This window comes from Cyprinus carpio, chromosome B25 (genome assembly GCF_018340385.1).
Source record: "Cyprinus carpio isolate SPL01 chromosome B25, ASM1834038v1, whole genome shotgun sequence".
NCBI lineage: Eukaryota > Metazoa > Chordata > Actinopteri > Cypriniformes > Cyprinidae > Cyprinus > Cyprinus carpio.
Window position 1 is genome coordinate 14,652,108 of NC_056621.1, and position 27,875 is coordinate 14,679,982.

General features: G+C 34.8%; 2 protein-coding genes across 5 annotated transcripts; both read left to right on the forward strand.

Annotated features, from left to right (window-relative positions):
- The first annotated feature begins 848 nt into the window (after positions 1-848).
- fnbp4 (formin binding protein 4) lies at positions 849-13,380 on the forward strand. Of its 2 annotated transcripts, none has more exons than XM_042753421.1 (17): positions 849-1,055; positions 1,610-1,684; positions 2,719-2,849; positions 2,957-3,128; positions 3,229-3,373; positions 5,101-5,206; positions 5,308-5,634; positions 5,814-6,015; positions 6,121-6,212; positions 7,021-7,125; positions 8,850-8,983; positions 9,822-9,982; positions 11,543-11,787; positions 11,874-12,009; positions 12,107-12,300; positions 12,637-12,794; positions 12,890-13,380. In XM_042753421.1, the coding sequence occupies exons 1-17, from the start codon at positions 935-937 to the stop codon at positions 12,981-12,983; spliced, it is 2,598 nt and encodes an 865-aa protein (XP_042609355.1). In that variant the 5' UTR covers positions 849-934; the 3' UTR covers positions 12,984-13,380. The 2 variants fall into 2 exon arrangements, with proteins under 2 accessions (XP_042609355.1, XP_042609356.1); XM_042753422.1 differs by lacking the exon at positions 849-1,055 and adding an exon at positions 1,133-1,401.
- Positions 13,381-14,341: 961 nt separating this feature from the next.
- On the forward strand, positions 14,342-27,799 carry agbl2 (AGBL carboxypeptidase 2). 3 transcript variants are annotated; one of them, XM_042752946.1, is made up of 24 exons: positions 14,342-14,711; positions 14,847-14,910; positions 15,013-15,162; positions 16,545-16,730; positions 17,931-18,038; positions 18,151-18,301; positions 18,416-18,649; positions 21,050-21,455; positions 21,583-21,725; positions 22,668-22,827; positions 22,910-23,036; positions 23,306-23,406; positions 23,493-23,605; positions 23,691-23,757; positions 23,849-23,953; positions 24,209-24,295; positions 24,400-24,513; positions 24,633-24,690; positions 24,799-24,999; positions 25,085-25,118; positions 25,872-25,987; positions 26,188-26,287; positions 26,383-26,511; positions 27,376-27,799. In XM_042752946.1, exons 1-24 carry the CDS (start codon positions 14,706-14,708, stop codon positions 27,506-27,508), a joined length of 3,093 nt encoding a protein of 1,030 aa, XP_042608880.1. In that variant the 5' UTR covers positions 14,342-14,705; the 3' UTR covers positions 27,509-27,799. The 3 variants fall into 3 exon arrangements, with proteins under 3 accessions (XP_042608880.1, XP_042608878.1, XP_042608879.1); XM_042752944.1 differs by lacking the exon at positions 27,376-27,799 and having other exon boundaries at positions 14,366-14,711; positions 26,383-26,658; XM_042752945.1 differs by lacking the exons at positions 14,847-14,910; positions 27,376-27,799 and having other exon boundaries at positions 14,370-14,711; positions 26,383-26,658.
- Positions 27,800-27,875: the final 76 nt, after the last annotated feature.

A 27,875-nucleotide genomic window follows, 5' to 3' on the forward strand; every position in this document is an offset into this window, starting at 1 on the left:
ATAAGGGTCAACTTTTGAACTATACGAAATATACACATCATCTGAAAGCTATATAAATAACCTTATGAAGCTTTTCACTGATGTATGGTTTGTTAGGATAGGACAAATTTGGCTGAGATGCAACTATTTTAAACTCTGGAATTAAATTGTCCAAATGAAGTTCTTAGCAATGCATATTACTGATCAAAAATTAAGTTAAGTTTTGATATATTTACGGTGGGAAATATACAAAATATCTTCATGGAACATGATCTTTACTTAATATCCTAATGATTTTTGGCATTAAAGAGAAATCAGTAATTTTGGCCCATACAATGTATATTTGGCTTCTGCTACAAACATGCCTGTGCTACTTATGACTGGTTTTGTGCTCCAGGGTCACAAATAATAGTAAATGTATATACGCGAAAATAAATTCAATATATCCCACAATGTATAATAATAATAATTTTCACATTTATAATAATAATTGAAACATAAAAATTGTTAAAATTTAAGATCACAGGCACGTTGTAATACTATTATTAATTATTATTATCACAAACTAAAAAATAATAGTATAAAATGATTTTTTTTTAAATATAAAAGACCAAATCAAATTACTGAAAAATATATGTTTTTACACAGCAAATCTGCACAATATTACAAATTCTAAGTCCTTGTTTTCCTTTAAATACGTCGTAATTACACAATAATAATATATAAACGAAGATCTTAGGATCGCATGTTTAAATCCATTTTAACCATATCCCACTTTTACAACATTTATAGGAATATATTTGTTTGTTTTGAAGAACGACAGCGTGCTGACGTTACGTAAGAACTTTTATTTTGAAGGGCGAGAAGTCCATCAGCCATTTGGAACTTAAAGATTCGATCATCAGTGTCACGCAGGGCCGTGATTGTGAGCGGAGCGCCGTTATTAACAGCCGCGATGGGGAAGAAGACTCGCGCAGGCACCGGCAGGAGAACCATACTACAGCTCTCACCGCCGGGACCGAACCGCGGCGCGACGGCAGCTGCCAGAGAGGACGGGGTCGGCTCGGGGCCCGAAGGTGGGCGAGAAAGACATCAGTAACGGACGTGTAAACCGTCGGGAGAATCAGAAACACAAAACATGAGCAAGACGAACCATTTTAAGACAAGCACGCGCTTCTATTGCGAGTCGAAAACTTACTAGTAATTTGTTATTTTTGGCTAAGCATAATAAAGATTCAGTTCCTTTGTTGGTATAAATTAACTTGTTTTAATAAACCGATACAAAATGTGTGGTTCAGTCGCGTTTAGTACCTTTTGAATCGCCGTTTGTCAGGTTTACCATTAGCCACCGGGACAGATTAACCAATAAATGTGTGCTGATATAGCTTGTCAAACTGCTTATGACGTAAACCACACGAGATGGCAAGTAACGATTTATTTCGATATGTTAACTTGAATTGTTTGCTATTTGAGTCATTTATAAGCCACAGTTTCGAGTTAGCATCGCAGCTGCACTGGGCTTCGGACAAAGCGTTAGCCAAACATGCTAAATCACCCGCACCGGAACAACAAGGATAACTTTGTTATAAATGTTTTAAAAACGTTATAAACTCAATTCTTCCTTTTGTAGACGAATCTGAGGGTAACACAGATGGTCAGCGAGAAGTTAATGTAGTAATGAAGACACCAGCTGTGAAGGCCACACGTAAGTTATACCAGAATGTTATCACTGCATAATATGTACGTAATAACAAATGAGTGTGTATATATACGTTCATAAAATATATATTCAAATTAATTTGAATTATCGTAAAATTTTTAATAAGTTATTTACTTATTTTATTATTTATTACTTACATGCGTGTATATATATATATGTGTGTGTGTGTATGTGTGTATATATGTGTGTATACTGTGTGTATTTATTATGTATCTATAAATACACACATATAGTATATATTTTGATATGTTTATATGTATATTCTTGATATTATATAAAAATATTTGTAATGTATAAACTTAACATATTTTTCTTAAATATGTACATGCGTGTGTGTGTGTGTGTATGTATGTATGTGTGTATATATGTATATATATATATACACACACTATGTAAACAAAAACTTTTATTTTGGATGAGAGAAATCATTTGACAGTATCTATATCTATATATATATATATATATATGTAATGTATGTATCTATATACATCTATCTATCTATATATATATATGTATATATATATATATATATATATATATATATATGTATGTATTATATATATATAATATATATATATATATACATATATATGCGTATGCATACACGGGTTCAAAGATGAGCCATTCCATTTTGTTGTCCACATCAAATTAAACCAACAAAACTGTTTTTATGTACATAGAAACCATGACATCATTATTCAGTGAGATATTTCATAGAAAATATCTACAAACATACTTGCTCTTACCTGTTCGTAAAAGTGATCATACATTGGTAAATATTTAAAAATACAATGAATTAGTATTTTGTGGGCTGCCCTTTGATCCTTAAATAGAATCTATTATTGTCATCTAATGATTATTTTGGTATTATAAGCTATTGTTACACTCAGTGACGCTTGTGTAATATTTTTTGTTATTTTTATATATATGTTGTTTTTTTTTAGATATGCTGCTTTATAATTTAAAGAATGTCATCTGTACTACATTTGATTCAGTTTTACCTTGTATTTGCTCTGTAGAGGGTTTATCCCTGCTTGGAGCATATGAAGACAGTGAAGAAGAAGATGCAGCTGAAAACACCTCGACTGCCACGAAGGCAAAGCATAACCAGTCCGCAGACATTGACAGCACACTTGCCAATTTTATGGCGGTCAGTGAAATCTTGTGCTACTTAAGACCAGACATATAGATTTGTGCACAGTTTATAAAAATTCTGTCTGTAATTTTGACACGGGTTATCTTGTGTCTTTTCTAAAGGAAATTGATGCGATTACGACCCAACCAACCCAGACAAGTGAATCTGGGACAGAGCCGAGTGCACCAGCCCCAACTCCTCCTCGCCCCGAACCCAAAACAGACCAGCAGACTCCTGATCAGAATGGACCAGCACAAGAATTTCAATACAACACACAGTACTCTCTCGCAGGAGGTGAGCTTTCTAGTCGACTGGTTCTGTTTTGTGTATATAGTATAATTCCTAAACTAAATGAAAGAATGGGGAGGTTAATACTTGTTTTCTTGTGATGTAGCTGGGTTAGAGATGGGTGATTGGCAGGAAGTGTGGGATGAAAATACTGGCTGTTACTACTACTGGAATACTCAGACCAATGAGGTGGCCTGGGAGCTCCCGCATTACCTGGCAAACCAGATGCAGAGTCTACATTACACGGGCAGGTGAGTTGTGAATATTAAAAAAGGGTAATTTTGCTGGTAGTCAGTTTTAAAGGATTTTTACTAGTTGGAAATTGTCATTGTATAAAATATCCCAAAAAATATAATGATATTTTATTTAAAAAAAAATGATATTGTACAGAAATTATGATGTAATATTATATATATTATGTGTGCATGTGTGTGTATATACTGTATATTCATATTTGATACATTTTATAAATCTTATTTGTGTATACATTTTTATAACATAAAATACATAAACATTTTTTTTTACTTGTTAACTTTTTACTCAAATTGTTATACTGATATTTTAAACAAATTACATAACGTAAAATAAATATAATTATTTTAATATTTAAATGTAAAATATTTATATTTTTATATTTATAGAAGTTTTATGTTTACCATTGTATTAATATTATCACTCTGGTATGTTTATTTTTATATATAATATATAATGTATGTGTGTGTATGTGTATATGTATGTGTATGTTTGTATTAGTGCTGTCAAATGATTAATCCAAAATAAGTTTGGTTTACATAATATATGCGTGTGTATATTTATGTATATATAAATACACACACATGCATGTATATATGATACGATATTATCACAATGCTTGTGTCACGATACAATATTATTGTGATTTTAAATATTGCGATATTCATCTACATATTGTAATTTATTATTTTTTTCCAACTTCAAATTATGTCCCCAAACAAAAACTTTTGGCAACATCTGTTTTAACTAAAAAGAAACATTTAGGTAATTAAATTGCTGAAGGGTCTGCACTAGGGCTGCACGATTAATCGAATGCGATTGTCATGAGCATGCTTTCAGATGAAGCAGCATTTACTACACAGAGCCGTAATTCACTGACAAGCTATGCAAAATAATCGCAAATGATATAATCGTGCGATAATGTAAGCGAAGAAATCGTTCTGCGATTATGAAAACTGTTTGCATAACTTGTCGTTGAATTACGGCTCTGTGTAGTAAATGCTGCTCCATCTGAAAGCACGTGCTGGAGATTTACTACTAATCACAGAACTGGCTTTACTGACAAGATGCGCATGACAATCGTATTCGATTAATCGTGCAGCCCTAGTGCAGACCCTTCAGCAATTGGGGCATTTGAAAGTAAATAACTGTTAAATTTAAAGTAAATAAAAAAGTCCTACATTTAAACATGAACGGGGCTTTCCTGATAACTTTCCACAATGCCGCCATCTTTATTTTACTAAGTTACTGCATGCAGAAGGTGACCCAGCTGACCTCACCAGAAAAAACTCAACACCACCTTCTAGTGGGCTGTAAAGAAATTGATTTTATCTTTCTACCAAATAGTATAATAAAAGATCAATACTTGGAGTCCATGTATCGATACAGTATCGCAGCCGAAAATCTTGCGATACTATGCTGTGTCAATTTTTTTTTCTCCCACCCCAATCTATACATTTAGGAAAAATGTAATATTTATACATTTAAAATATTTATAATATAAATTTTATCAATATAATATATACATACAAAATATATACTGTATGTGTGTGCATTTATTTATATATATATATATATATAATAAATATACACATAATAAATATACATGGTTTACACACATATATTGTGTAAACAAAAACTTTTATTTTGGATGCGATTAATCATTTGACAGCACTAATATGTGTATATAAAAATGGATTTTACTTTGAATATTATTTTTCCCCAGTTCGTCTGTAAATGGCAATGGTGTGGCACATCATAGTGGTTATACTGAACAGCAGTCTGTTGCTGTTGCTCCTGCTCCTGCATCTAAGAGAGAAACCAAAAAGAAGGCAAGTATTTTTTTGACTTATCCCTAAACTGCATGAGATGGGAAAGCTACTTGAAATCAGCTTTGGTCATTAGTATAATTCTGCATCCTCTGTCCACACAGGAAGTAATCGAGAGTGTTGTGGCTTTGACCAGCGAGGAAGAAGAGAGGCGAGGTGTGGCAGCTACTCTCCTTGCTCCTCTTATCCCAGAGGAGGTAAAGGAGGCAGAGGAGAAGTGGAGAAAGAAGGTGCTGGCCATAGAGGAGACCGTAGAGATGGCCCAGGAGGTAGAAGGTGAAGGCACTCCATCTTTGGACTCCCCAGCTCGCCGAGATACGGACAGCCAGAGTAACCAGCGCAGCAGGAACCACTCCGCAGAATCTTCTGACAGGGAGGAGGAGCCAGAAGAGGACACCATGGAACTAGAACTAGCACTAGAGAGGAAAAAAGTGAGTTGCTTCATTACTCATTAGTCTCTATATTATATTAATATTTCTATATTCTGATTATGCAATCATTTTCTTAGTCTGATTTCATGCCCAGTTAAGCCAGTATTGTCAATGAATGAATCTTTCTGTACAGTTTCTTTTGTGAAAAGCTGGTATTGAAAGTGTTTGTTTTCCTGCAGGCTGAGCTTCGTGCCTTGGAGGAAGGGGATGGCAGTGCCGGTGGTTCGAGCCCCTGTTCCGAAGCAAGTCAGGATGGGCCTCGTAATTTGCTTTTGAAGAAGAACAAATGGAAGACGGCTTTCCTCCGTGCGCCAAGTCCTGATTCGAGCAGCCGGGGCTCAGACAAGGCAGGATGGGCCACTCCAGAGCACTCCGACAATGGTAAAGATTGGCAGTAATAATACAAGTGCTTAGAAATTTAATTTGACAGAAATTAGGTTTCATACATTATGATGAATGAATAACTTACTGAACATTTTGTTGCAGCACATTCCAAAACAGCTGAGAAGCAAGGAGAGGAAGATGAAAAGGAGAAGCCTGTATCCAAAGCTCTTCAAAAGGAAGAAGAGGACCTCAAGGTAATTGAAATGAATTAAAGTCAATGGCGTCAAAATTTACCATTTTTTTTCTTGAATACACATTTCTGCTTTTATTGCTTTTGTACTGATGTCATGCACGCAAAGGCTGCATTTATTGGATTTATTTGAATAAAAATACAGTGGGAACAGTAATATTGTGAAATATTATTGCAACCAATAAGTAGTTTTCTTTTAATGTATCTTAATTTATTTCTGTGATGGCAAAGACAAGTCACATTTATTTCTATAGCACTTTATTAAATACAAATTGTTTCAAAGCAGCATTACAGTAAAAACAGAATCAGTTGTGGAAACTTCTTCAAATTTAAGACCTCATCCAGTTCAGTAATCAGTTGGTGCTCAAGAAACATTTCTCATCAATGTTGAAAACAGTTGTGCTGCTTAATATTTTTTTTGGAAACAGTGGTACATTTGTTTTTTACAGGATTCTTTGATAAATAGAAAGTTCAGAAGAACAATATTTATTTGAAATCATTTTTACCATTATAACAAAGGTCTTTACTGTCACTTTTGATCATTTTAATGAATGCATCTTTGCTAAATAATAGTATTAACTTCCTAAAATCAAAATCAAATCATGTTTTAGCTATTTCTCTTATTTCAATGCAAAGAAATGTCACAACTGCAGAAATAAAATGAGCATTTTATTTAAACAACTTCAGGTGTACCCCTTAGTTACACTACTTTGAGGAATATTTAGAAGAAATGAGCTGCAAGTTACAATTACTGGTAATTTGAAAAGTTATGTGATAGACTTCATTAGAGTTGTTGGTCTTGCCTCCTCTAGTTTCAGATCGGAGAGCTTGCTAACACACTCACCAGCAAAATGGAGTTTTTGGGAATTGACAAGAAAGCCATCTCAAACTTTCAACTGCTGCTGCTGCAAACGGAGGTAAGAAAACATTGACATAAAGAGCATAATATAAGTGGTTTATGCTATTTAAATAAAACCAGATTTTATATATACATATTAGAGATCGACCGATATATGGATTTACCGATATGTAAGCATTTTTCCATAATCGGATATTGGGTTTGTAATATCGGATTCACCGATAAACGCACCATCTTGTTGGTGTTTTGAGCATTGCGCTCAGGATCGCCATTACAGCGCCTCTGAGGGGAGAGGAGACAACAAAAACGGTGTGCAGGTACTTGATTTGCTGTAGTTAGTCAACGTTATTTAACATAACAGCCATTTATGCACAAATTAGATGCATTACATAAATGCTTGATATGTAGTTTATGCAGCTTGGCTCTAAGAAACAGAGAACATCTCACGGAGGCATGTAAAATAATCCTTCAAGTCCTGTCCCATTAAAGATGTAACTTTGTCTGAATTAAATAATATGCAGCCATTAATGAGCGCATGTTGGAAATAAAAGCGCTGAATTGAATTCTCTCTCTGTTGTCTATGCTCATCGTTAGTCTCGTGAAGCCGCTTTCATATTGCTGTTCACTCACGTGGTTGATGCTCAGGAAATGCTCCAGCACGGCCACCGCATGTAACTTTTAACAAGATTCACTTGTTTAAAACACCCTAAATTGTATTAACATGGACTTTATAACCATTATTTTGCGAATAAACATCTAAATAAATACAACTCTATGGAAATTAATTAGCCTATTTATTATCTCTGTGAGCGATCGCAGTTTGAGTATAGTTCTGTGTAACTGCATTGATACGTGCTATCAGCAGGCATTTCATAATCTAGAAGGACACAAACATTATTAATAATTGTTATATAACATTCCATTTGAGAAATGCAATAAAATACTGTTTTGTTTGCCATATTCCAATATTCCAGAGAATATAATTCAGTGAATTATTATTGACTCTGTAGCTATTAAACGGCTTATAAAACTACTAAAACTGTAGTTTAAAATGAAGTTGATATGACTCCTGTCATTTATTTATTTTCTCCATTTGAAAAAATTAGACATTCTACATTTATTTTGCTTATTGTTAAGTGTTGTTGCCGTTAATGCTTTTTATAAATAAAATGTGTTTTATTGTTGTAATATGAAGATTAAATTTAACATGAAAGACCGCTGGCCAAAGACTGCTAACTTTCAACACTTTTTTTTTTTTTTTTTTTTTTTTTTAAAAGAAAGATGACTGAAAAGAGGAAAAACCAAAGTGAAACTTTATAACAGTAAATAAATATTGGTTCTGAATATCGGTTATCGGGCACATAAACATGCAAATAATTGGTATCGGTTATAAAAAAAAAAAAAATCTATATCGGTCGATCACTAATATAATAAAGATTATGGTAACACTGTAGTTAAGTGACCAATTCTCACTTTTAACTCGTTGCTTATTAACATGCCATTTATTAACATTGGCTGTTTATTAGTACTAATTAGTACTTTATTCGATAATAGTTAATAGTGAAAATTGGTCCCCAAACTAAAGTGTGACCATAATTGTGATGTTGTATATGTTAACAAAAACATTTAAATGTATATTTTTTTAATTATATGTCTTTTTGTTTGTGTACAAACACATTTAAACTAAAGAAATATATAATATAAATATATAGATGTGTGTTTATATTTATTCTGCCGATATGCGTATTGAAATGGCCTTTCGACTCATTTCCCTTCCTCTAGACGCGGATCGCAGACTGGCGAGAGGGTGCCCTGAACGGAAACTATCTCCGGCGCAGGCTGCAGGAAGCTGCCGAGCACATAAAACATTACGAACTTAACGTCACTCCCAAAGGCTGGTCCTGCCACTGGGACAGGTACGCGCTCCTTACCTTTCACATCCTTATCACTCCCCCTCCCTAAAAGTCCCCCTCCTCATGTGACGATTGACACTGCCTCTGCTGCTATGACAAACGCGCGACTGATTTGCAATTGATTGTATTACTGGGGAGTGTTTACGAGCACGGATAAAGACAGAAGGTAAATCCTGATAAGGGAGCGTCTCTAAAGGGCCAGCCTGACCGCCACAGATTTGGGCCCCATCTCCTCTCGTCAAAGTCAGTCTAAAGGGTTAGGAGGGTGGTTGCGCGTGCGAGAGCTTTGAACTTTACAGGACTACCCCCAAAATGATGGGAGAAATGAGTGACCACGTGGAAGCAGCGTGTCACAAGCATCAGTAAAGGAAGACGATGCCTTGCCCTCGGAGCCTGAAGGTCAGACCAATCTATTTAATTGTTTAACTGGATTTCTTTTCCATGCACACTATTGATGACTGTTCAATAAAAATGTTGTCTTTTACCCTCTGTTGAAGATGCCTGCCTTAAGGCATCTAGCTGAGGGGTTTTGTCACTGTGAGTATTGCCATGACAATTGAGACAAAGTGATTTGTAATAATGTCTGTAAGCTTTTCAGGATTGGAAATTTCTCCATTTTTTTTGCCATGTTTTTTCTTAGAGAATAAGGTGGGTTCTTTATCAGTGCACCCCTTCCAATCTGGCTTCTCCTCTGGGCTCCCAGTGAAGCCCAGTTCAACATTCCCTCATTAGGGAACTAGAGCCCCACTTTCCTTTGACCCTCCAAGGGTCTCATGACCTTGAAATCAGTTGAGGGAACAGTTGCTAAGGTGCTTCTGTGTGTTTGTTTCTCCTCCTCTAGAGAGCACAGACGGTACTTCTATGTGAACGAGAGGACCAACGCTTCCCAGTGGGAGTTTCCAGTCGTGGAGGAGAACGAGGAAGCCAAGCCGCCCCTGCCGCCCACTTCTGGCCTCGGAGACACTAGTCAACCATCTGCAGAAACCACTGGTGCTATAACAGGTAAAGGTTGTGGGTTATGACATCTTTTAAATATTAATTAAAATTTCAATTAATGCATACAATGACTTGAATACACCTTTTCCATGATGAATATGTTTTTGATTTAAAGGGGTGGTTGACCGTTTTTTTTTTTCCTAGGCTTGATTGTGTTTATTGGGTGCAGTCTAACATGTTAATGCTTCGTTAAAAAAAAAATAAAAAAAATAAGTTTTTTTACATAATTTACCTTTATTCTACACTGCTCTGTCCCGGCTTAGCCGATAAACACTCTGATGATTTTCTGATTTTATGAAGCCGCTCCCTCAGAAATGGGCGATGGGCTCAGATTGGTTAGATGGCCCAGTGTGTTGTGATTGGCTAAACCACCAGTACATGTGCAAAATTTGAGAATATTAGTGAAGAGGATCTCTTAATGGTATGTTTTGTTTGTTGTTGTCTCATACTTTGATACACGGTTATTTGTAAATGCTACTGCTTCTGTTAGCTTCTAATATACAGTTTTATACTGATTAAAGCTTTAATACAGTAGAATACATGATTGCGTTGTAGCCTTTTTGTAACCATAAGAAGTGTTTGCCAGTAAGTATTGCTCTTGCTCCAGTATTACCATGGCAACCACGTACGTGGCTATGTTTAATGCTTCTCGTAACTGTAAAAATATGTGTGTCTGCACATAAAGTGTATAATTGGAACACTGTTCCATTGAAGGAACTGATGAGCTGGTGATCTGAATGAGAGAGAGATGCAGAGCGTGTGCAGAGCAGGGGGACTCGAGGAACAGGATGAAGAACCTCTGCTTTAGAACATTGATTCTGAAACTTGTGAAACCATTAGAATCGTTTTCATATTCATAGAATAGTTTTGATGGCATGGCAACAACACATCCTCTTCTCTAAAGCAGCGCAACATGGCCCCGCCCCCTTTGAGTATATTTATTGTCACTTTGACATGATCACAAAATAGTTTGTCAAATTGTTTAGGCCTACAAACAAGCAAGGCAAACCTGAAGGTTGTTTGTTTTTTTTTTTACATTTTAAATCGCAATTAGATTTTCTCTCAAATCATGCAGGGCTAGTTAAAGGTGTAGAGGTCTAGATATGATAATTCCAAAAGCCTCATTAAAAGGATGAAAATAAAATCTGAAATTAATAATTTGACATTGCAAATTTTTTTCATGATGTAAAATGCCAAATGGTACACCTCAACATTTATGAATTAATAATTCATGATTATTTAAAAAGGGGAAAATGTAACTTTTTACCATTATGGCAGTGTAACATATGGCCTGACAACATCTCATCTGACCGCAGTTCACTAAAGTTTTAGTGAAGCTCATCACCTGTACTGTTTCCGCGCTCTTTTTTTGAAGTTGAGTGCATCTGAAAAGTCTCCTTGCCTCGTTTTGCGTTTAAATGGACGCACTTCTAAGCAAGAAAAAAGAGACAAGCAGCAGTTGTAATTGAGGTGGCTAACCCTAGCCCCGCCCTAAAACTGGAAAAATGAATCACCTGCATTAACGCGCTAATTTTGACAGCACTAATTATTTTATTTTTTCATTAGGTATTTCGTTAGGAGATGTGCAGTCTTATTGGATGGTTCCCCAGCCGCCTCCGCCACCATTGCCTCCACTTCCTCCAGAGGATCCACCCCCTCCACCTACAGAGCAACCACCGCCACCCCCGCCACCACCTGAATCTCCTCCTCCACCCCCTCCACCACCCCTCGAGGATGACGGAGAGATTGAGGAAGTGGAGATGGAGGATGAGGAGTCAGAGCCTCCGGCTCCTGGAACAGAAGAGTTCAAGGTCACTTTTTGGTCTTGAGAGTTAAAATTTAGTTTATTATGCTTTAGTGCATAGTGAAGCTATATGTTTTGATTTCTCTTCCTCAGGCGGCTGAGGCAGCGGCATCTTTGGGACTTGCAGCTAAAGCCCAGAAACGCAAGGCCCCAGGCTCAGTCCCGCTGCCCAAAACGGTCACCATCGGCAGCAGCCCCATTCTTTACACTCAACCCATTGTCACAGCTGGTGAGTATAAGCTGCTTTTACACACACCAGTATTTTCAAAGAGCATCCTTTCTTGTGGAAAGATGTTGTTCCTCATGTTCCTCTTCTTCATTCACAGCCCCACTTCTAGTTGGAAATGCTTACTGGGGGATGACAACTGCAGTTGCACCTCCGCTGCCTACAGAGAGCATAGTCCCACCAATGCCAGCCCTGCCGCCCCAACCACCCCCTCCTGCTCCACAGCCTCCCAGCGCCCTGGAACCAATGAGCAAAGCACTCACAGACAAAACAAAGAAACAAAAAAAAGAGAAGGTGGGTGTTTGTTTTCTTTGTTTGGTGTGTGTGTGGTTTTTTTTGTTTTTTGTTCTTGTGGTTTTGTTGTTGCTTTTGTTTTGTTTGCTTGTGCTTTTTTTCTTCGGTTTGTTAGCTTTTTTTTCTTTTGGAGTTGTTTTGCTGTTTTTCTTTCATTTGTCTTGTTTTTCACTTTGGGGTTTGTTTAGCATTTCTGTTTTTTTTGTTTCTTGTGATTGTAGTGGTTTAGTCTTTTTCTTTTTCTTTTTGATGTTTTTGGGTTCTCTTTTCCTTAAAAAAAAAAAAAAATAATTGATTTTTAGAAAATTAATTTAAATAAATTCTAATATCTTAAAGACAAAGAAGAGCAAGACAAAGATGCCATCCCTGGTAAAGAAGTGGCAGAGCATTCAGAAAGAGCTAGATGAAGAGGAGAAGTCGAGCTCCAGTGATGAAGATGGAGAACAGCTCAACAGCAGACGCATTGAGGAATGGAAACAACAACAGCTTGCATCGTAAGTTTGAAGAAGCTATTACAAAGGTTGTCAGCATACATTTTGGGAAAAATACAGATTGTTCAAATGCTTGTCTTTTTTGCCTCTACTTGCAGAGGGAAGGCTGGGAAGAATGCTAACTTTGAAGCACTTCCTGAAGACTGGAGGGAAAGACTGTTAAAGAAAAGAAAGATGATGCAGAGTTCATAACATCAGTCTTGAAAACACTAAACAAAGAGCCTCTGGAAGAGGTGGACAGAACTGTGCTATTGTGTTGTGTCCCACTTGCTAAGCTTCAGTGGATTTAGTCAGGCAAACTTGAACGAATGTTTCTTTTTTATATAAGCGCACATTCTACTCTGTGCTGTTAAATTCAAATGCATCATCTTGTGTCTAATGGTATACTTTGTTATGGGCTGATGTGAAAAAAACAAAATAAAACAGCCTCTAATGTCCGCAAGTTATTTTAAAGATGCAGTGAACCTGAAACAAGGTTAAACATGTACAGAAATTTTTGTTCTACTTTTTTATTACGTCAACCATGAAATCTGTGCACGATTTATCTGTAAATTAAAATGTTTATTAAAATTTAATAATCAATATTAAAGGACTGTTTCATTTTTTTAAAGTTTCTCAGAGCTGTTCTCAGTTTCTCAGAAAAAAAAGTTTTTGTACAACATCAAGGGTGCAAACCATCGGCTGTACAGTGAGCTCTGCGCTGTCATGGGTGACATTAAACAGTGCTGTGTATCCAGCTAACAGTGTTTTAAAAGCTAAGCTTCAAAATCAGTTTATCTTTTTTACATATAGAATGTTTCATATAGTTTCAGCTATGCTTCCAAAATCACAGCTGAGACTGTTGTCCACTCTGTTGCACTTTAAAGTATGTTTCATATGTGATTTTTTTTTTTTTTTCCTCCATTGATGACGTTGTGATGAAAAGTCAACCCATGTGCCAACTTCTTTTTTCCTCTATAATATTAATGAACATTGTTCACTAAATGTCTTTTAAATCGTAAAATTGGTGTAAATGTTGCCTGAACTTGGGCTGTCCAGCCATCGAACCTTTTTTACATTGTAAATAAAAAATATTTCCACAAATATTTTGTTCAAGCTAATCTTTTTGAACCTTTTTTTTTTTGTATTTATTTATTTTTGTAAAAATGAAACCCTTTCATTAGCGGTTACTTTAATGGAAGAAGCTATGAAATAAATGTATAATTCAAATAAGAGGTATAATTCTAACGTGTATAAAAAATATTTCAGATAGTTATTTCAGTTAACATTTCTAATGTACGTTTAGTTGAAGTACCGAATTAAAACTTGAACTGAAAATAAGCGGATACTGTAATAAAAAAATAAATAAAAAAAAAAAAAAAATTAAAAAAAAAAAAAAAAAAACACACACAAAAAAAAAACAAAAAATATATAAAAAAAAAAACGAAAAAAACAAATAAAAAAGTAAAATAATATGGAATAAATGGTATTATATACACACACACAAACATTTTTTTTTCGTTTTCATTTTTGTTTAAACATTAAAGCTAATTTCTGAGAAAAAAGTTATTAAAATAACGGAAGTGTGTTAATTTCTTCTCTACAATACAGCAGCGTGCTTCAAGCAGGAAACGTGCGTCGTGCCCATGGCAACAGTGACACAAATGGCGTCATGGGCGCCTCAACAATAGATGTTACGAGGACATTTCATTAAAAAGTAGAACTGTTTATCTCTCTGCTAAGACCGTTTTAATTTTAAAACACGAACCACGTTGCAGTTTTCCTCAGGGGTTTAAAGCAAGATGGTTTTATATTAACCAGCGCCGTTATTTGATATCCTGTCACTGTCAGTCGCGTGTAAATTGTGAAGTTATTTGTCGTTGTTTACTGCACCTTAATGATCTGCGTGCGGTCGCGTCGCTTCGAGGCTCGGGGATGCAGGTCAGTTACAGTCTTATATTACCCAGTTGGTTAACATGCCAACTCACTGATACTCAATCCCTCTTAACCTTCTGCCCCTTTGCTTGTAACGTTACTTAAACTCACTTCTTGTTCTCCTATCATGCTAAACAAAAGAAATCAGATGATCCATACGAGAGATTCATTTTGCTTCATCTTCAGCATTATGGATTCCTCTCCGGTAGGTTATTCGAGTCTGCTCTTGGATGGGTTTAACAAGGCTTGACTGGTTTCATGGGTTTTCTCTGATATAGCATTACGTATTGTTTCTGTATATGCACAGACAATAGCTCTTCTGTGCATGCTGGCGTCCCCATCAAAAGAGAGTGGGAGGGCAGCCGAGACTCTACTGCTTCAGACATGATCCACTCACCATCTGAGAGCAATGACTCCAACTTCGAAGAGGAGCGGGAGGAACCCAAGCCATGTCAAAGTAAATACATAAATAATCTTGGATCTGGGTCTGTTCACACAGTGATGTGAAGCATGGGAACTCATTTTTCCATATAAGAAAAAGTCATGCTTTGTTAAATTGTCATTATGACATTATGAAATACAAAGTAATACATAATGCATAAACTTAATTGTTTTAATTTTTTGATTGACTTTTTATATCATATTTATGACTCTTTTTTCATCATGAGTTTTTGGTCAATTTCAATTTTGTTTCTCATTATTATGTCATCTTTTATCTAATTTTTTTTGCATAATTATAAAAGTATGTCATAATTTCAACTTTGTTTTATCTCATAATTACGACTTAGTATGTTATAATTGAAACTTTTCTGATAATTTTCTGGTCAATATTTCTTCTGTCATTTTTATTTTTGTTATTATTTTGCTTAACTTTTTATCTAATAATTCTGACTTAGTTTGTCATAACTTAGACTTCTTATGTCTGAATTATGACTTAGTATGTCATAATTTTGACTTTTTAATGCCATAATTATGGTTTACCAAAGCATGTTTTTTTATTATGTGGTGGAAATGTACTTCTATAATAAAGCATGTTATTATGTCAGTTTTTTAAATCATAATCATGACATAAAAATTCAAAATTATGACATTCTGAAATCAGTCAATCTGTCAATCAGTAATAAATACTTTTTTAAATAATTAAAATTAATCAATAATTAACTAATAATTAAAACTTCGACTTAATTGTCAGTTTTTCTTATAATTTAATTTGTTAATTTTAACTTTTGTTCTCATAATTATGACTTACATTTTTGTCATTTTTTTTCAACTTTTATCTAATAATTATGACTTAGCTTGTCATAACTTACACTTCTTATGTCTAAATTATGACTTAGTATGTCATAATTCTGAGTTTTTGCTTATAAATATAACTTTTATAACATGATTATGAAGTTTTTTTTGTTTTCTTACGTGGTGGATATGAGCTTCCATAATGAAGCATGATATGATGTCAATTAAAATATTGTAGTTTACAAGACCTAAATAGAGTTGATCCCATGTAAAGATGCAATACTGTATCTTGCAACAAATCACCAGCATTGCCACCTAAATAATGATAATTTAGCATTTTCTCTCAAGTTCTTTCAAGTTGTCACACAATGCGCGACACTTGAGTCTAAGCAGCTAGTTCCCATTTGAAATTCATGGCCTTTATAAAAGATTCAGACACTAAGAACACATAATTGTTTTAGGGAGCATGTACCAATGAATTGGTTTCATGGGTAATTCTGATAATCACTGGTGGTAATAAAAGCTTCTCACATGTCTTTTAACTACAGCATGTCTGTTGGGTAAGAAATTAGATTTTGTAATGTCCGTGTTTCTTTACTTTCCAAGGTTTTTTCAGCTTGGACAAAGTTCTTAGAACCCGACAGCTTGTGTTTGATTTTGACGGTGAGCGGCCCATTCCACGCCTGAGGGAGCCTTTGGACCTCTTCACAATCCCATCTACCTCCTGTCCATTCCAGGGCGTCCGCTGGCCCATAGAATGTGAAGTGATCCGTGACAAAATCCAGCATATAGGTATCAGTGCTTTACTTAAAAAAAATCAGTTTTACACTATTAATACAATATTATGTCAGATACCAAATCAGAAGGGATTTGTGTGGAGACACTTTCTTTGAACCCAGAATCTGTGAATTTATTCATATAATACAATAAAAAAAAAATGCAATTTATCCATAGTGATATAAAAAATAAATAAAGAAGAAGAAAAAAGAATCCTGAAAAAAAAAAGTACTCAACTGTTTTTAAAATAATAATATATATATATATATATATATATATATATATATATATGATATATATATATATATATATATATATATATATATATATATAATAATAAATGTTTCTTGAGCAGTAATCAGAATATTAGAATGATTTCTGAAGGATCATGTGACACTGAAGACTGGAATAATGATGCTGAAAATTCAGCTTTGAAATCACAGGAATAAATTAAATTTTAAAACATATTCAATTTCAGCACAGTTATTTTTTGCAGCAAAAATATTTCAGCATTTTACTGTTTTGTGTTTATAAATATATATATATATATATATATATATGGTATATATATATATATATATATATATATATATATATGAAAAAAAAATTAAATGCAACCTAAAGGCAACAAAAAAAATTAATTAACACTATATCTTTTAAAATATCAGATAATTTTTATGACAAGACAAAGATAACTCATATAAAAATACAACATTATATAACTCTTAAAATATAAAATAATTGATGACAATAAAAACAAAACAAAGAAAGTACAGATACATTTACCATGCGAAAAATTTATTAAAATAAAAAACAAGATTAATTTCCAAACATTTTTGAAAATGCCAATTAAGATTAAGTTTCACCATCATTAATATAATAAGCATTTAGACTCTAAAAATACAATATCATAAAACACCATATGACAAGACAATTTTAGCTCAGGTTAAAGTTATCTCATATTTTATGGTGTCATATGGTGTGACTCACACAAAAGTTATATTTATCAATGAACAATTCATGCTATTTGCAAAAAATAAATAAATAAATAAATAAAAATTACCACACAAAATACATTTAAAAACATTTTAATTTAAAATAATAATTAAGTTTCTTTCACACTTTTGAAACTAGATTTTTAACCTAGTTTTTTGTATGTCTTAATGTGTAAATAATTCTGTACATTTTTGCTGTTATTAATATTTTAATTGTCAGAATGGGACCCTTCAGAGCCGGAGCCGTTCTATCAACCAACAGGAGATGAACAGGCTCCCATGCCGGTAGGAGGGGTAAGAGGAAACACTGTCTACCGCATAGACCCAGGTAAGAAAATTATATATGTCTTAATTTGTAATTTTTCCTCTGTGCAAAAATCTATAGCTACTTCCAGACTTTGGTTTTATATCCTCACCTGTTGGTTCACCACACCATTTAGCCACAAAAAGCTCCTACTTCACCTATTCTCGTGTGGGGGGGAGCAGAGGACCCATTAAAAGTGCCACGTCCTGTGCCAACCATCAGGAGGAGCCTACACTAGCTTTTGAGTCCCGTTTTGAGAGTGGAAACCTACGAAAAGCAGTGCAAGTGTGAGTCACACAGCTTCATTAATTTTCCCACAAATGGTTTTGTCTCTTCTGACAAGATGTAAAGCCTGTATATGTTGATTTAATTTAAACTATTCTCTGATCTTGGCCTTCCAGTGGTCAGTATGACTATGAGCTGACTTTGCGCACTGACTTGTACACCACTAAGCACACTCAGTGGTTCTACTTCCGGGTGAGGAACATGAGGGCAGGCGTCACCTACCGCTTCACCATCATCAACCTGATGAAGGCCAGCAGTCTGTATAGTGCTGGAATGCGCCCACTGCTCTACTCTGAACACGCTGCCTGGCTAAAGGGGGAGGGATGGCAGCGAACAGGAGCAAATATTAGGTGACAAACAGTGATTTCTCAACATGAACACAGTTGATAAATAAAAAGGAAACATCTTTTAAAATATTGTTATAAGCTATGTAAGCCCATTTTTACCATATACGAAAAAAAAACATTTAGGTAAATCATAATTGTGAAATAAGAACTCATAAATATGAAATGTCAAAGTTCGACAAAAAGTCAAAATTATGACATACTAAGTCATTATGTATGGTGGCCCAGTAGTGCACAACACAACAAAATCTCCACAACACAACGCATAGTACTAATTTTGTTGTGTTGTACTAATTTTGCATCGTTGTGGCTTGTTTCTGTTGTGTTGTGCTAATTTCATTTTGTTGCGGCTTGTTTCTGTTGAGTTGTGCTAATTTCGTTGTGTTGCGGCTTGCTTCCATTGAGTTGTGCTAAATTCGTTGTGTTGCGGCTTGCTTCCATTGAGTTGTTCTAAATTCATTGTGTTGCGGCTTGCTTCTGTTGAGTGGTGTTGCTACTTGTTTCTATTGTTTGTGCTAATTTTGTTGTGTTGCAACTTGTTTCCATTTTGTTGTGATAATTTCATTGTGTTGCGGCTTGCTTCTGTTGAGTTGTGCTAATTTCGTCGTGTTGCAACTTGTTTCCATTGTGTTGTGCTAATTTCGTCGTGTTGCAACTTGTTTCCATTGTGTTGTGCTAATTTCGTTGTGTTGCGGCTTGCTTCTGTTGAGTTGTGCTAAATTCATTGTGTTGCGACTTGCTTCTGTTGAGTGGTGTTGCTACTTGATTCTATTGTTTGTGCTAATTTTGTTGTGTTGCAACTTGTTTCCGCTGTGTTGTGATAATTTCATTGTGTTGCGGCTTCCTTCCGTTGAGTTTTGCTAATTTTGTTGTGGTTGTTTCCATTGAGTTGTGCTAATTTCGTGATATTGTGCACTACTGGGTCACTGTAATTATGAGATAAATGAAGAAAATGAAATAAAAGGTCAATATTATGTGCCTTTTATGTCATATTTTTGACTTTTTGTATTATGATTTTTGGCCATCATTTCTTTTAATCACATAATTATGACTTGGTATGTCATAACTAACCTTTTATCTACGGAAACTGAAATCTCTTTTATCGTTTAATGATCTAGAGACAGTTATTCATGTCTTCATTTCAACAAGGCTTGATTATTTAAATGCTTTATATGCTGGTGTCAACCAGTTTTCCCTTTCTTGTTTGCAACTGGTTCAAAATGCTGCAGCCCTCTTCTTAATGGGGAAGAAAAAGATGGAGCATATCACCCCTATTTTAGCACATTTACGTTGGCTACCAGTTAAATTTAGAATTAAGTACAAGGTTTTAACTTTTGTGATTAAAGCCTTGCATGGTCTGGCTCCAGTCTACATCTCAGACCTTATTTGTCCATACTCACCTCGGAGATCTCTTAGATCATCCTCTGATAATCGATTAACCATCCCATTGTCTCGTTTGAAATCGAAAGGTGATAGATAGAGCCTTTTCTGTATTAGCCCCTAAGCTGTGGAATTCCTTACCTAAATCTGTTAGGTTATCATCTTCGTTATCTGCATTTAAATCATCGTTGAAAACGTATCTCTTTTCTCAGGCCTATTGATAAGTGTTGGATATGTTGATCTTAGTGAGTTTCTTACTCTTGATTTTTATTCGGTTTTATGGGTTAAGCGGTTTTAAAATTTTAATTAATTAATTGTATTTTTATCATTGTATTGTTTTACTGTGAAGCACCTTGGTCAGCATTAATGTTGTTTAAAGGTCCTATATAAATAAAGTTGACCTTGACCATGACCTTTTATCTCATAATTGAATTAGTATGTCATAATTTTCTAATTTTATGTAATAATTATGGTTTGTGTCAATTATGATTTATCAAAGCATGTTTTTTAAAACATTTTCAAGAAAAGTTTCAATTTAAAAAATGTTGTGTGGTGTAAATATCAAGTAAAAGCATATTTTACTTGCAGTACCTTGGTTACAGTGTTTACACAAAAAAAAAAATTTAAAAAAAAAATATTAAAAAAAAATATGAATGATTAAATAAAAATATAAATAATTAATAAATAAATTTCATTGCAATTTTGGGATTACGATTTCATTGTAAAATGAAGTTTTACAACTTGTCATAAATAGGTCAAATTATCTGCTATTTGTAGAGACATTGATTGCTCTCTGAAAAAATAATGATATGATTTTTCCTTTGTTTCTACAGTTTGCACCACATGACTTTGATTTATTAATGAGCAGTAAAGTAATTTTTAATAATAAAAAAGTGCTAAAATAAATACAGTTACCAAATACCAGTTACTTTTTCTTCATTATAATCAAATATAAATTATATTTGAATCAATTATCAGATCCAGACAAAACAGTTTACCAAACTGTTGTCTTAATGTCTTCTATAGGTACTACAGAAACAACACTGAACAGGATGGTAAAGTGCTGTACTCCCTCACCTGGACTCTGGAGTTCCCTTTCGATGGTGACACCTGCTACCTTGCTCACTGCTACCCTTATACATATTCAAACCTACAGCATTACCTGCGTGAGATCATCTCAGACCCTGTCCGTGCAGCTTACTGTAAGCTGCGGGTGCTCTGTCGTAGTCTGGCGGGAAATGCGGTGTATGTGTTGACTGTAACAGCTCCGTCCAGTAGCTTAGCAGAACGCAAAGCCAAGCGGGCAGTTGTTGTGACGGCACGGGTGCATCCAGGAGAAACCAACAGCTCTTGGATGATGCAGGGTTTTCTGGAGTTCCTGCTGAGTGACTTGCCTGACGCACGTTTGTTAAGGGAAATTTTCATCTTTAAGGTGAGAGAAGGAGTGCAAGGCATGGATGGAGAACAGGTTTTGGCCGAAATTTCTATAATTACCCATGTCAAGTGCTTTACAAGATGTAAACGGTTCACCACAGTAAATTAACATGTTCTGGCTGCAGATTATACCTATGTTAAACCCTGACGGCGTGGTGGTAGGAAACTACCGTTGTTCACTCACAGGCCGCGATTTGAACCGAAACTACCGCAGTCTGCTGCATGACTCTTTCCCATGCATTTGGTACACTCGCAACATGGTGAAACGGTGAGTAATAATTATGTCATGGTGACATTTTTTGTCATGTTAGGGACAGTCAAACCAAAATTTATTCAGAAACCTTCAACATTTCTTATATTATATCACAGTTTATTTGCTGTAGTTTAGAAAATGGTGATAAAATATGACAAGAACTCAGAGTTAAACTGTGTCAGAACACCTTAATAATGTCAGATAACGTTGATAGAAAGGTAAACAATGGATTACAATCAACCAAAAATTATTCAGCTGTGAAACCTAAGTACACAATTAGATAATACCAATTAAGGTCAACCAATTACCAAGCAATGCTTAATTTTGTTCACTCTGTGGTGTAAAAAGGCGCATTAGCAATTAAAGAAAAAAACACTTAAATTAAAGCAAAACATGGTTAGGTCAAAGTGTCTGGATATTTTTTGATCCCAAATTTTACTGGCAGTCCACTGTATGAAGAATCTTTGGGTATAATATGTCAGAGTTAAATTTTTTTTTGCTATCTTTACTTACATTTATGAACTATAGTGTCGCGCACCCACTAGTAAAAACATATCGAAAATTATATCTGGTGTCTGAATAATTTTTGGTTTGAGTGTATAAGGCGTGGTTACATTTGATGACATTTTGCAGGCAAAAATAATTTCCATTGTCTATTGACAGTAGTGTAGCAAAGTATAAGGCACAGCTCACACAGAAGTCACTTTCAAATTTTGCACAAAATTGTTAAATAAGCTGCTGCGTCGACGTACAGTGCCGTTGGGCTTTGGGCGTCCCGAGTTCGAGTCCCAGCATGCGGACCTATCCCGATTCCATTCCCTCTCTTGCTCTTCGTTTCCTGTCCTTTCTACATTGCCCTATCAAATTAAATGCAAAAACAGCAAAAAGTAAAATCAAAAAAAAAAAAAAATTGTAAATTTGACCGCACCTGTGCATCCGGTTAATTTGATCCCACAGGTTGCTTGCTGAAAGAGAGGTGGTGGTCTACTGTGACTTTCATGGTCACAGCAGGAAAAACAACGTGTTCATGTATGGATGCAGTGATCGGAAAGATGCCTCACAGTGTCTTCAAGAACGCGTTTTCCCTCTCATGATGAGCAAGAATGCTACAGACAAGGTTAGCAGTGGTTGTCATAGTCATAATCTCAAGCAAAATACGACTGTTCAAATTTTGAATTCATGCTTTTGTCTTCTCATAGTTTTCTTTTAGGAGTTGCAAGTTCAAAATGCACAAGAGCAAAGAGGGCACCGGCCGCATCGTCATGTGGAGACTAGGCATTAGGAACAGCTACACAATGGAGTCAACCTTCGGAGGCTCCACACTGGGTACTTACATGCTTAGTCATCAAAACAGTTTGTAAAAATGTATTATTATACTATTGTACAGTGTATTATTTATACACAATTATAGTTTTTAAATGTTTTAATTAGGTTTTATTTTTGTATTTTAATGCAATTTTGTCATTTTTATTAGTTTTTTTATTTTTTAGGTAATAATTTTAGTAATTCAATTCATTTCAGTTAGTTGCCAAAACAAAACTAGATGTTTTCTGTATATAAGAAGAGTTTTTTTTATTTATTTTTTTTATTCATAGGTGACAGGAAGGGAACGCACTTCAGCACACGGGACCTGAAATCAATGGGCTATTGCTTTTGTGACACTCTGCTTGACTTTTGTGACCCTGACCCAGCCAAGGTGGCCTGTCTTTGTACTTTACTTCTTTTATAGTAGTTTTAATCAGATTTAAAAGAGCATTATTGATTGAAATACATTTTTAACAGACCAAACACTGTCTGGAGGAGTTAGGGCTGTTATTGAGACAAGAGGTCAGACGGAAGCTGGGAAGAGAAGTGGACTCCTTAGAGGATCTGTGTCACATTGACATTGAGTCTAGGTAAGAATACAGTCAAATAAAAACATCCTGTGAACATTTGATAACTACATGTCAGATTATTTCACAATGTTGATATTCTGTGTAGCACAAGTGGATCAAACAGTACTGAATCAGATGGACTTCCTGTTCATCTTCTAAATGCCACAAACCAGGTGCAGTATGAACAAAACCCTCTCAGTGACATCCTAAAGAAGATTTCTGTTCATTTTCTTTAATGTTCTGTGGTTTCTATTACAAATGTAGGGCAAGAAAAAACACCTAAGAAGCCGCAAAGAAAGGAACCGACTCCGACAAGAACGAGTACAGAGCACAGGACCCAAAATTATTCAAAGGAACATCAAACATTTGGTAGATCTTACTAAATATGCATTTTTATAGGTTATTCCTTATAGATCACAATCTTACTAAAAAAATCTTCAGGTACAAGTATTAATTTTTTTAAATAAAAAAAATAAATATATTTAGATTTTTTACATTTATTTTAAAACATTTTTAAATTAAAGTAAAAGTTTAATTTAAGTAAAATGTTATTTAAAATATAATTAAATGTAAGTGTAAGGTTTAATTTAGAATCATATTCATTATATCTGTATATATTTCTGAGATCCTGTGCCCTCAAATGAAGATGTGGTCAAAGTGAGAATCCAAGAGAAAACTATGTGCTTTGGGAAGGACACTAAAAAACAAAAGGTAATGCTTTATGTAATTTTGGTCCAAAATGAAAAAAAAAAAACAAAGTAGTATTTAAAAAATGAAAATGGATAGTGAAAAGTTTTATTTTCTATGCTGTGTAGATGCCAAGTCCGGTAAGGGCGAATCAGACTGTGAGGTCTTGGATCCCTCATCCCACCACTCACATTGGTGTTGTAGAAAATATTCCAGATCTATGGGAGAACAGACCAGAAAAGGTAACTAATCTGGATATTTTTGATAATATATATTCTCAGGCAGTGACCATCAAATCATTTTTTAAGATATGGCAGAATCCTTTATTTTGTAAATAAAATCAAACCCCTGTTTATTCCAGATAGTGCCTGCCCCCAGTTTGCACAATGGTTATTCAGCTTACCGTCACTCTGTCTCAGGTAGATATACTTAAATATATAAAAATAAAACACGTACTTGTATATTCAATCCTTTCTATCAAGGGAAGTAAATGAAATCAATTAAAACTAATGTGTCATATTTTTCAGTTGATGCTAGGCATAAAACATATCAGCACGCTACCTCATCAGCCCCCCAGGGGCAATTACAACGACAGACCCACCTAGTTATTGGAGGTCAGAAAAGATGTCCATCAGTACCAGCCTCCAGAGAACGATCTCTGATTATACCAATCCAACCGTACACAATGCCCTTTTACCCCGATTACAGACTTCAGCCAGAAATGAAAGGTATGTCCTATGACTTCTTATGTGCAGATTTTTAATAAAATTCTAACCACATAGTTGACATATTTATCATTTTGCTGTCTCACAGAAAGACCCCATATTTCGAACATTACACAGAGGAGGTAAGTTGGCTACATCAACAAAGTACATTTCACAGTAGAAGTAGCATAATAGCAGAATACATTGGAAACTGAATAGCAAGGCTATATATATATATATAGATATATGTATGTATATGTATATGAATAAATAAGCTTTCCATTGATGTATGGTTTATAAGGACTGGACAATATTTGGCCGAGGAGCAACTATTTGAAAATCTGGAATCTGAGGGTTCAAAAAACTCAAAATACTGAGAAAATCACCTTTAAAGTTGTCCAAATTATGTTCTTGGCAATGCATATTACTAATCAAAACATTTGATACATTTACGGTAGGGAACTTACAAAATATCTTCTTGGAACATGATCTTTACTTAATATCCTAATCATTTTTGGCATAAAAGAAAAATCTTTCATTTTGACCCATACAATGTATTTAATAGATATATAATAGATTTATAAATTTCATTAATTTACATAAAAAAAGAATATATTATGTAATATTATGCTATTATCTATGAATACAATGTAAATAATATATATTTAATTCATACGTTACCATATAAATGGTATGTATATGTGTGTGTATATATATATATATATATATATATATATATATAAATATATATATCAATATACATACACACACACAGACATATTACATATACATGTATGTATATATGTGTGTGTGTGTGTGTGAATACCACTATAAAAAAACAAACACAAAATTATGATAATTATGACAAATAAATAGTAAAGACTTTTCTCCCACAGTCAACAGAAACTCAGGCAGGAAAGTCAGATGCAAGTGACCCATATTCCTGTCAAACATTTAATGCCACTAGACAACATGGGAACCCTGAGGATCAGTCATAAGACGGATGGACGAGGTAAACATTTGCTATTTCTTTAAATACTGGTATGGCTGATATGCTGGGAAAATAGTAAATAAAACTGTTGTGCATTATAAATGTGCACTACACTATTTGAAATTCAATATCAGATTTAAATACACAGTCTCCAAATGTTTTTGGCAGTGTATTAGTGTATTATGATACCTGCAACCTGATTCATTTTCCCATGTTACCAGGCGCTGTGGCTGGCCTTGCATCACCAGATACAGAGAAGTCCAGAAGGGCCAACCAAATCAGTAAACAAGATGCTTCCAGTTTCCTTCCTGACCTACACAGGTTTATTTTTCTGGCAGTTTGCTTGACACTTAGTCACATACAGTGCAGAATGTCATCATCTGTTCTCACTGCTGTCATTGTGTGCTCCTCCTTAGCCACAGCCAGTTGTTTGGGAACCAGGCTGCGATCAGAAGTCTGAGGTTAGGGAGGCTGCCCAAAGGAAGCAAAACTCAGGTTTTCAGGAGAAATGCTGCTTCTACACACAGCCTGAGCAGTGAGGAGAAGTGTGTCGCAGAAAGAACATCTACACATTTTCCTCACTCGTAGCAAGTTAAAGGGATAGTTCACCCAAAAATGAAAATTCAGTCATTAATTACTCACCTTCATGTTGTTCCAAACCTGTAAGACATTCGTTCATCTTTGGAACACAAATTAAGATCTTTTTGATGGAATCTGTGAGCTTTCTGACCCTCCATAGACAGCAAGGGTACTACCACGATCAAGGATCAGAAACGTAGCAAGGAGATTGGTAAAATAGTCCATGTGACATCAGTGGTTCAACTGTAATTTTACGAAGCTACGAGAATACTTTTTGTGCACAAAGAAAACAAAAAGACAACTTTATTCAACAATTCATCTCCTCCGTGTCACCATATAGTGCCATTTTGAATTATATCACATATGTAAACAGCGTATGCAACGTATGTACACGGATACATTGTTTATGTTCAGATCAAAGTGGAAACAATGTAAGCAGTGTATCCGCGTACTTTGTGTTGTTTACATATGTGATACTCTCAAAAATGGTGCTACAGAGTGACGCGGACAAGACAAATTGTTGAATAAAGTCGTTATTTTTGTTTTCTTTGTGCACAAAAAGAATTCTCGTAGCTTAATAAATTACAATTGAACCCCTGATGTCACATGGATTATTCTACTGATCTCCTTGCTGCGTTTCTGATCCTTGCTGTCTATGAGAGGGTCCGAGAGCTCTCGGAATGCATCAAAAATATCTTAATTTGTATTCCGAAGATGAACAAAGGTCTTACAGGTTCGGAACAACATGAGGGTGAGTAATTAATGACACAGTTTTTATTTTTGGGTGAACTATAAATAACTATAACTCAGCTGCTGATTTCCTTGACAAGGTTCCATCTGCGGTTGACTCAAGAGTCCATGCAAGTGGAGGACGAGTCCACAGATGTTTTACCTCAAACATCTCACGTGCTGCAGTCTTATGAAAAGCTGGTCAAGCCAGGAAAAAGCACACGAAGAAGGTGAAGAGATGATGAGCAGGTCATTTTCTGTGAAGCCAAGTGCCTGAATATGCAGCTGTATGTAATTCACTATTTCAATTGTGCAATCCTTAACTAGTGTTTTTTTAAAATACATTTAATAAAAGATACATAAAGACTGGAAAACAAACAGCCACAGACTTTTTCTCAATTTTTTTAAAGCTATATTCTGAAATAAGTAGTACACTAAAGTTATCTTAATATCAATATAACTTTTTTCTTTTGAAGAGATGTCATTTCTTATTTAAAAATTTGTGTGATCTCTTCTTATTTTGGAAGTGACTTCTAATTACATGATGTGTGGAACGGATTTTTAATGATTTGATTTATCTAATAAATTCAGTTTGTAATTT

Bases quoted from the DNA above. Each gene is read 5' to 3' on its own strand.
- fnbp4 (XM_042753421.1), top strand. From the start codon at position 935: ATGGGGAAGAAGACTCGCGCAGGCACCGGCAGGAGAACCATACTACAG. The intron at 1,056-1,609 runs GTGGGCGAGAAA...TTCCTTTTGTAG, and splicing joins GGTCGGCTCGGGGCCCGAAG to ACGAATCTGAGGGTAACACA. The intron at 11,788-11,873 runs GTCACTTTTTGG...TCTCTTCCTCAG, and splicing joins CTGGAACAGAAGAGTTCAAG to GCGGCTGAGGCAGCGGCATC.
- agbl2 (XM_042752946.1), top strand. The intron at 18,302-18,415 runs GTGAGTCACACA...TTGGCCTTCCAG, and splicing joins CTACGAAAAGCAGTGCAAGT to TGGTCAGTATGACTATGAGC. The intron at 25,988-26,187 runs GTAAACATTTGC...CCATGTTACCAG, and splicing joins TCATAAGACGGATGGACGAG to GCGCTGTGGCTGGCCTTGCA.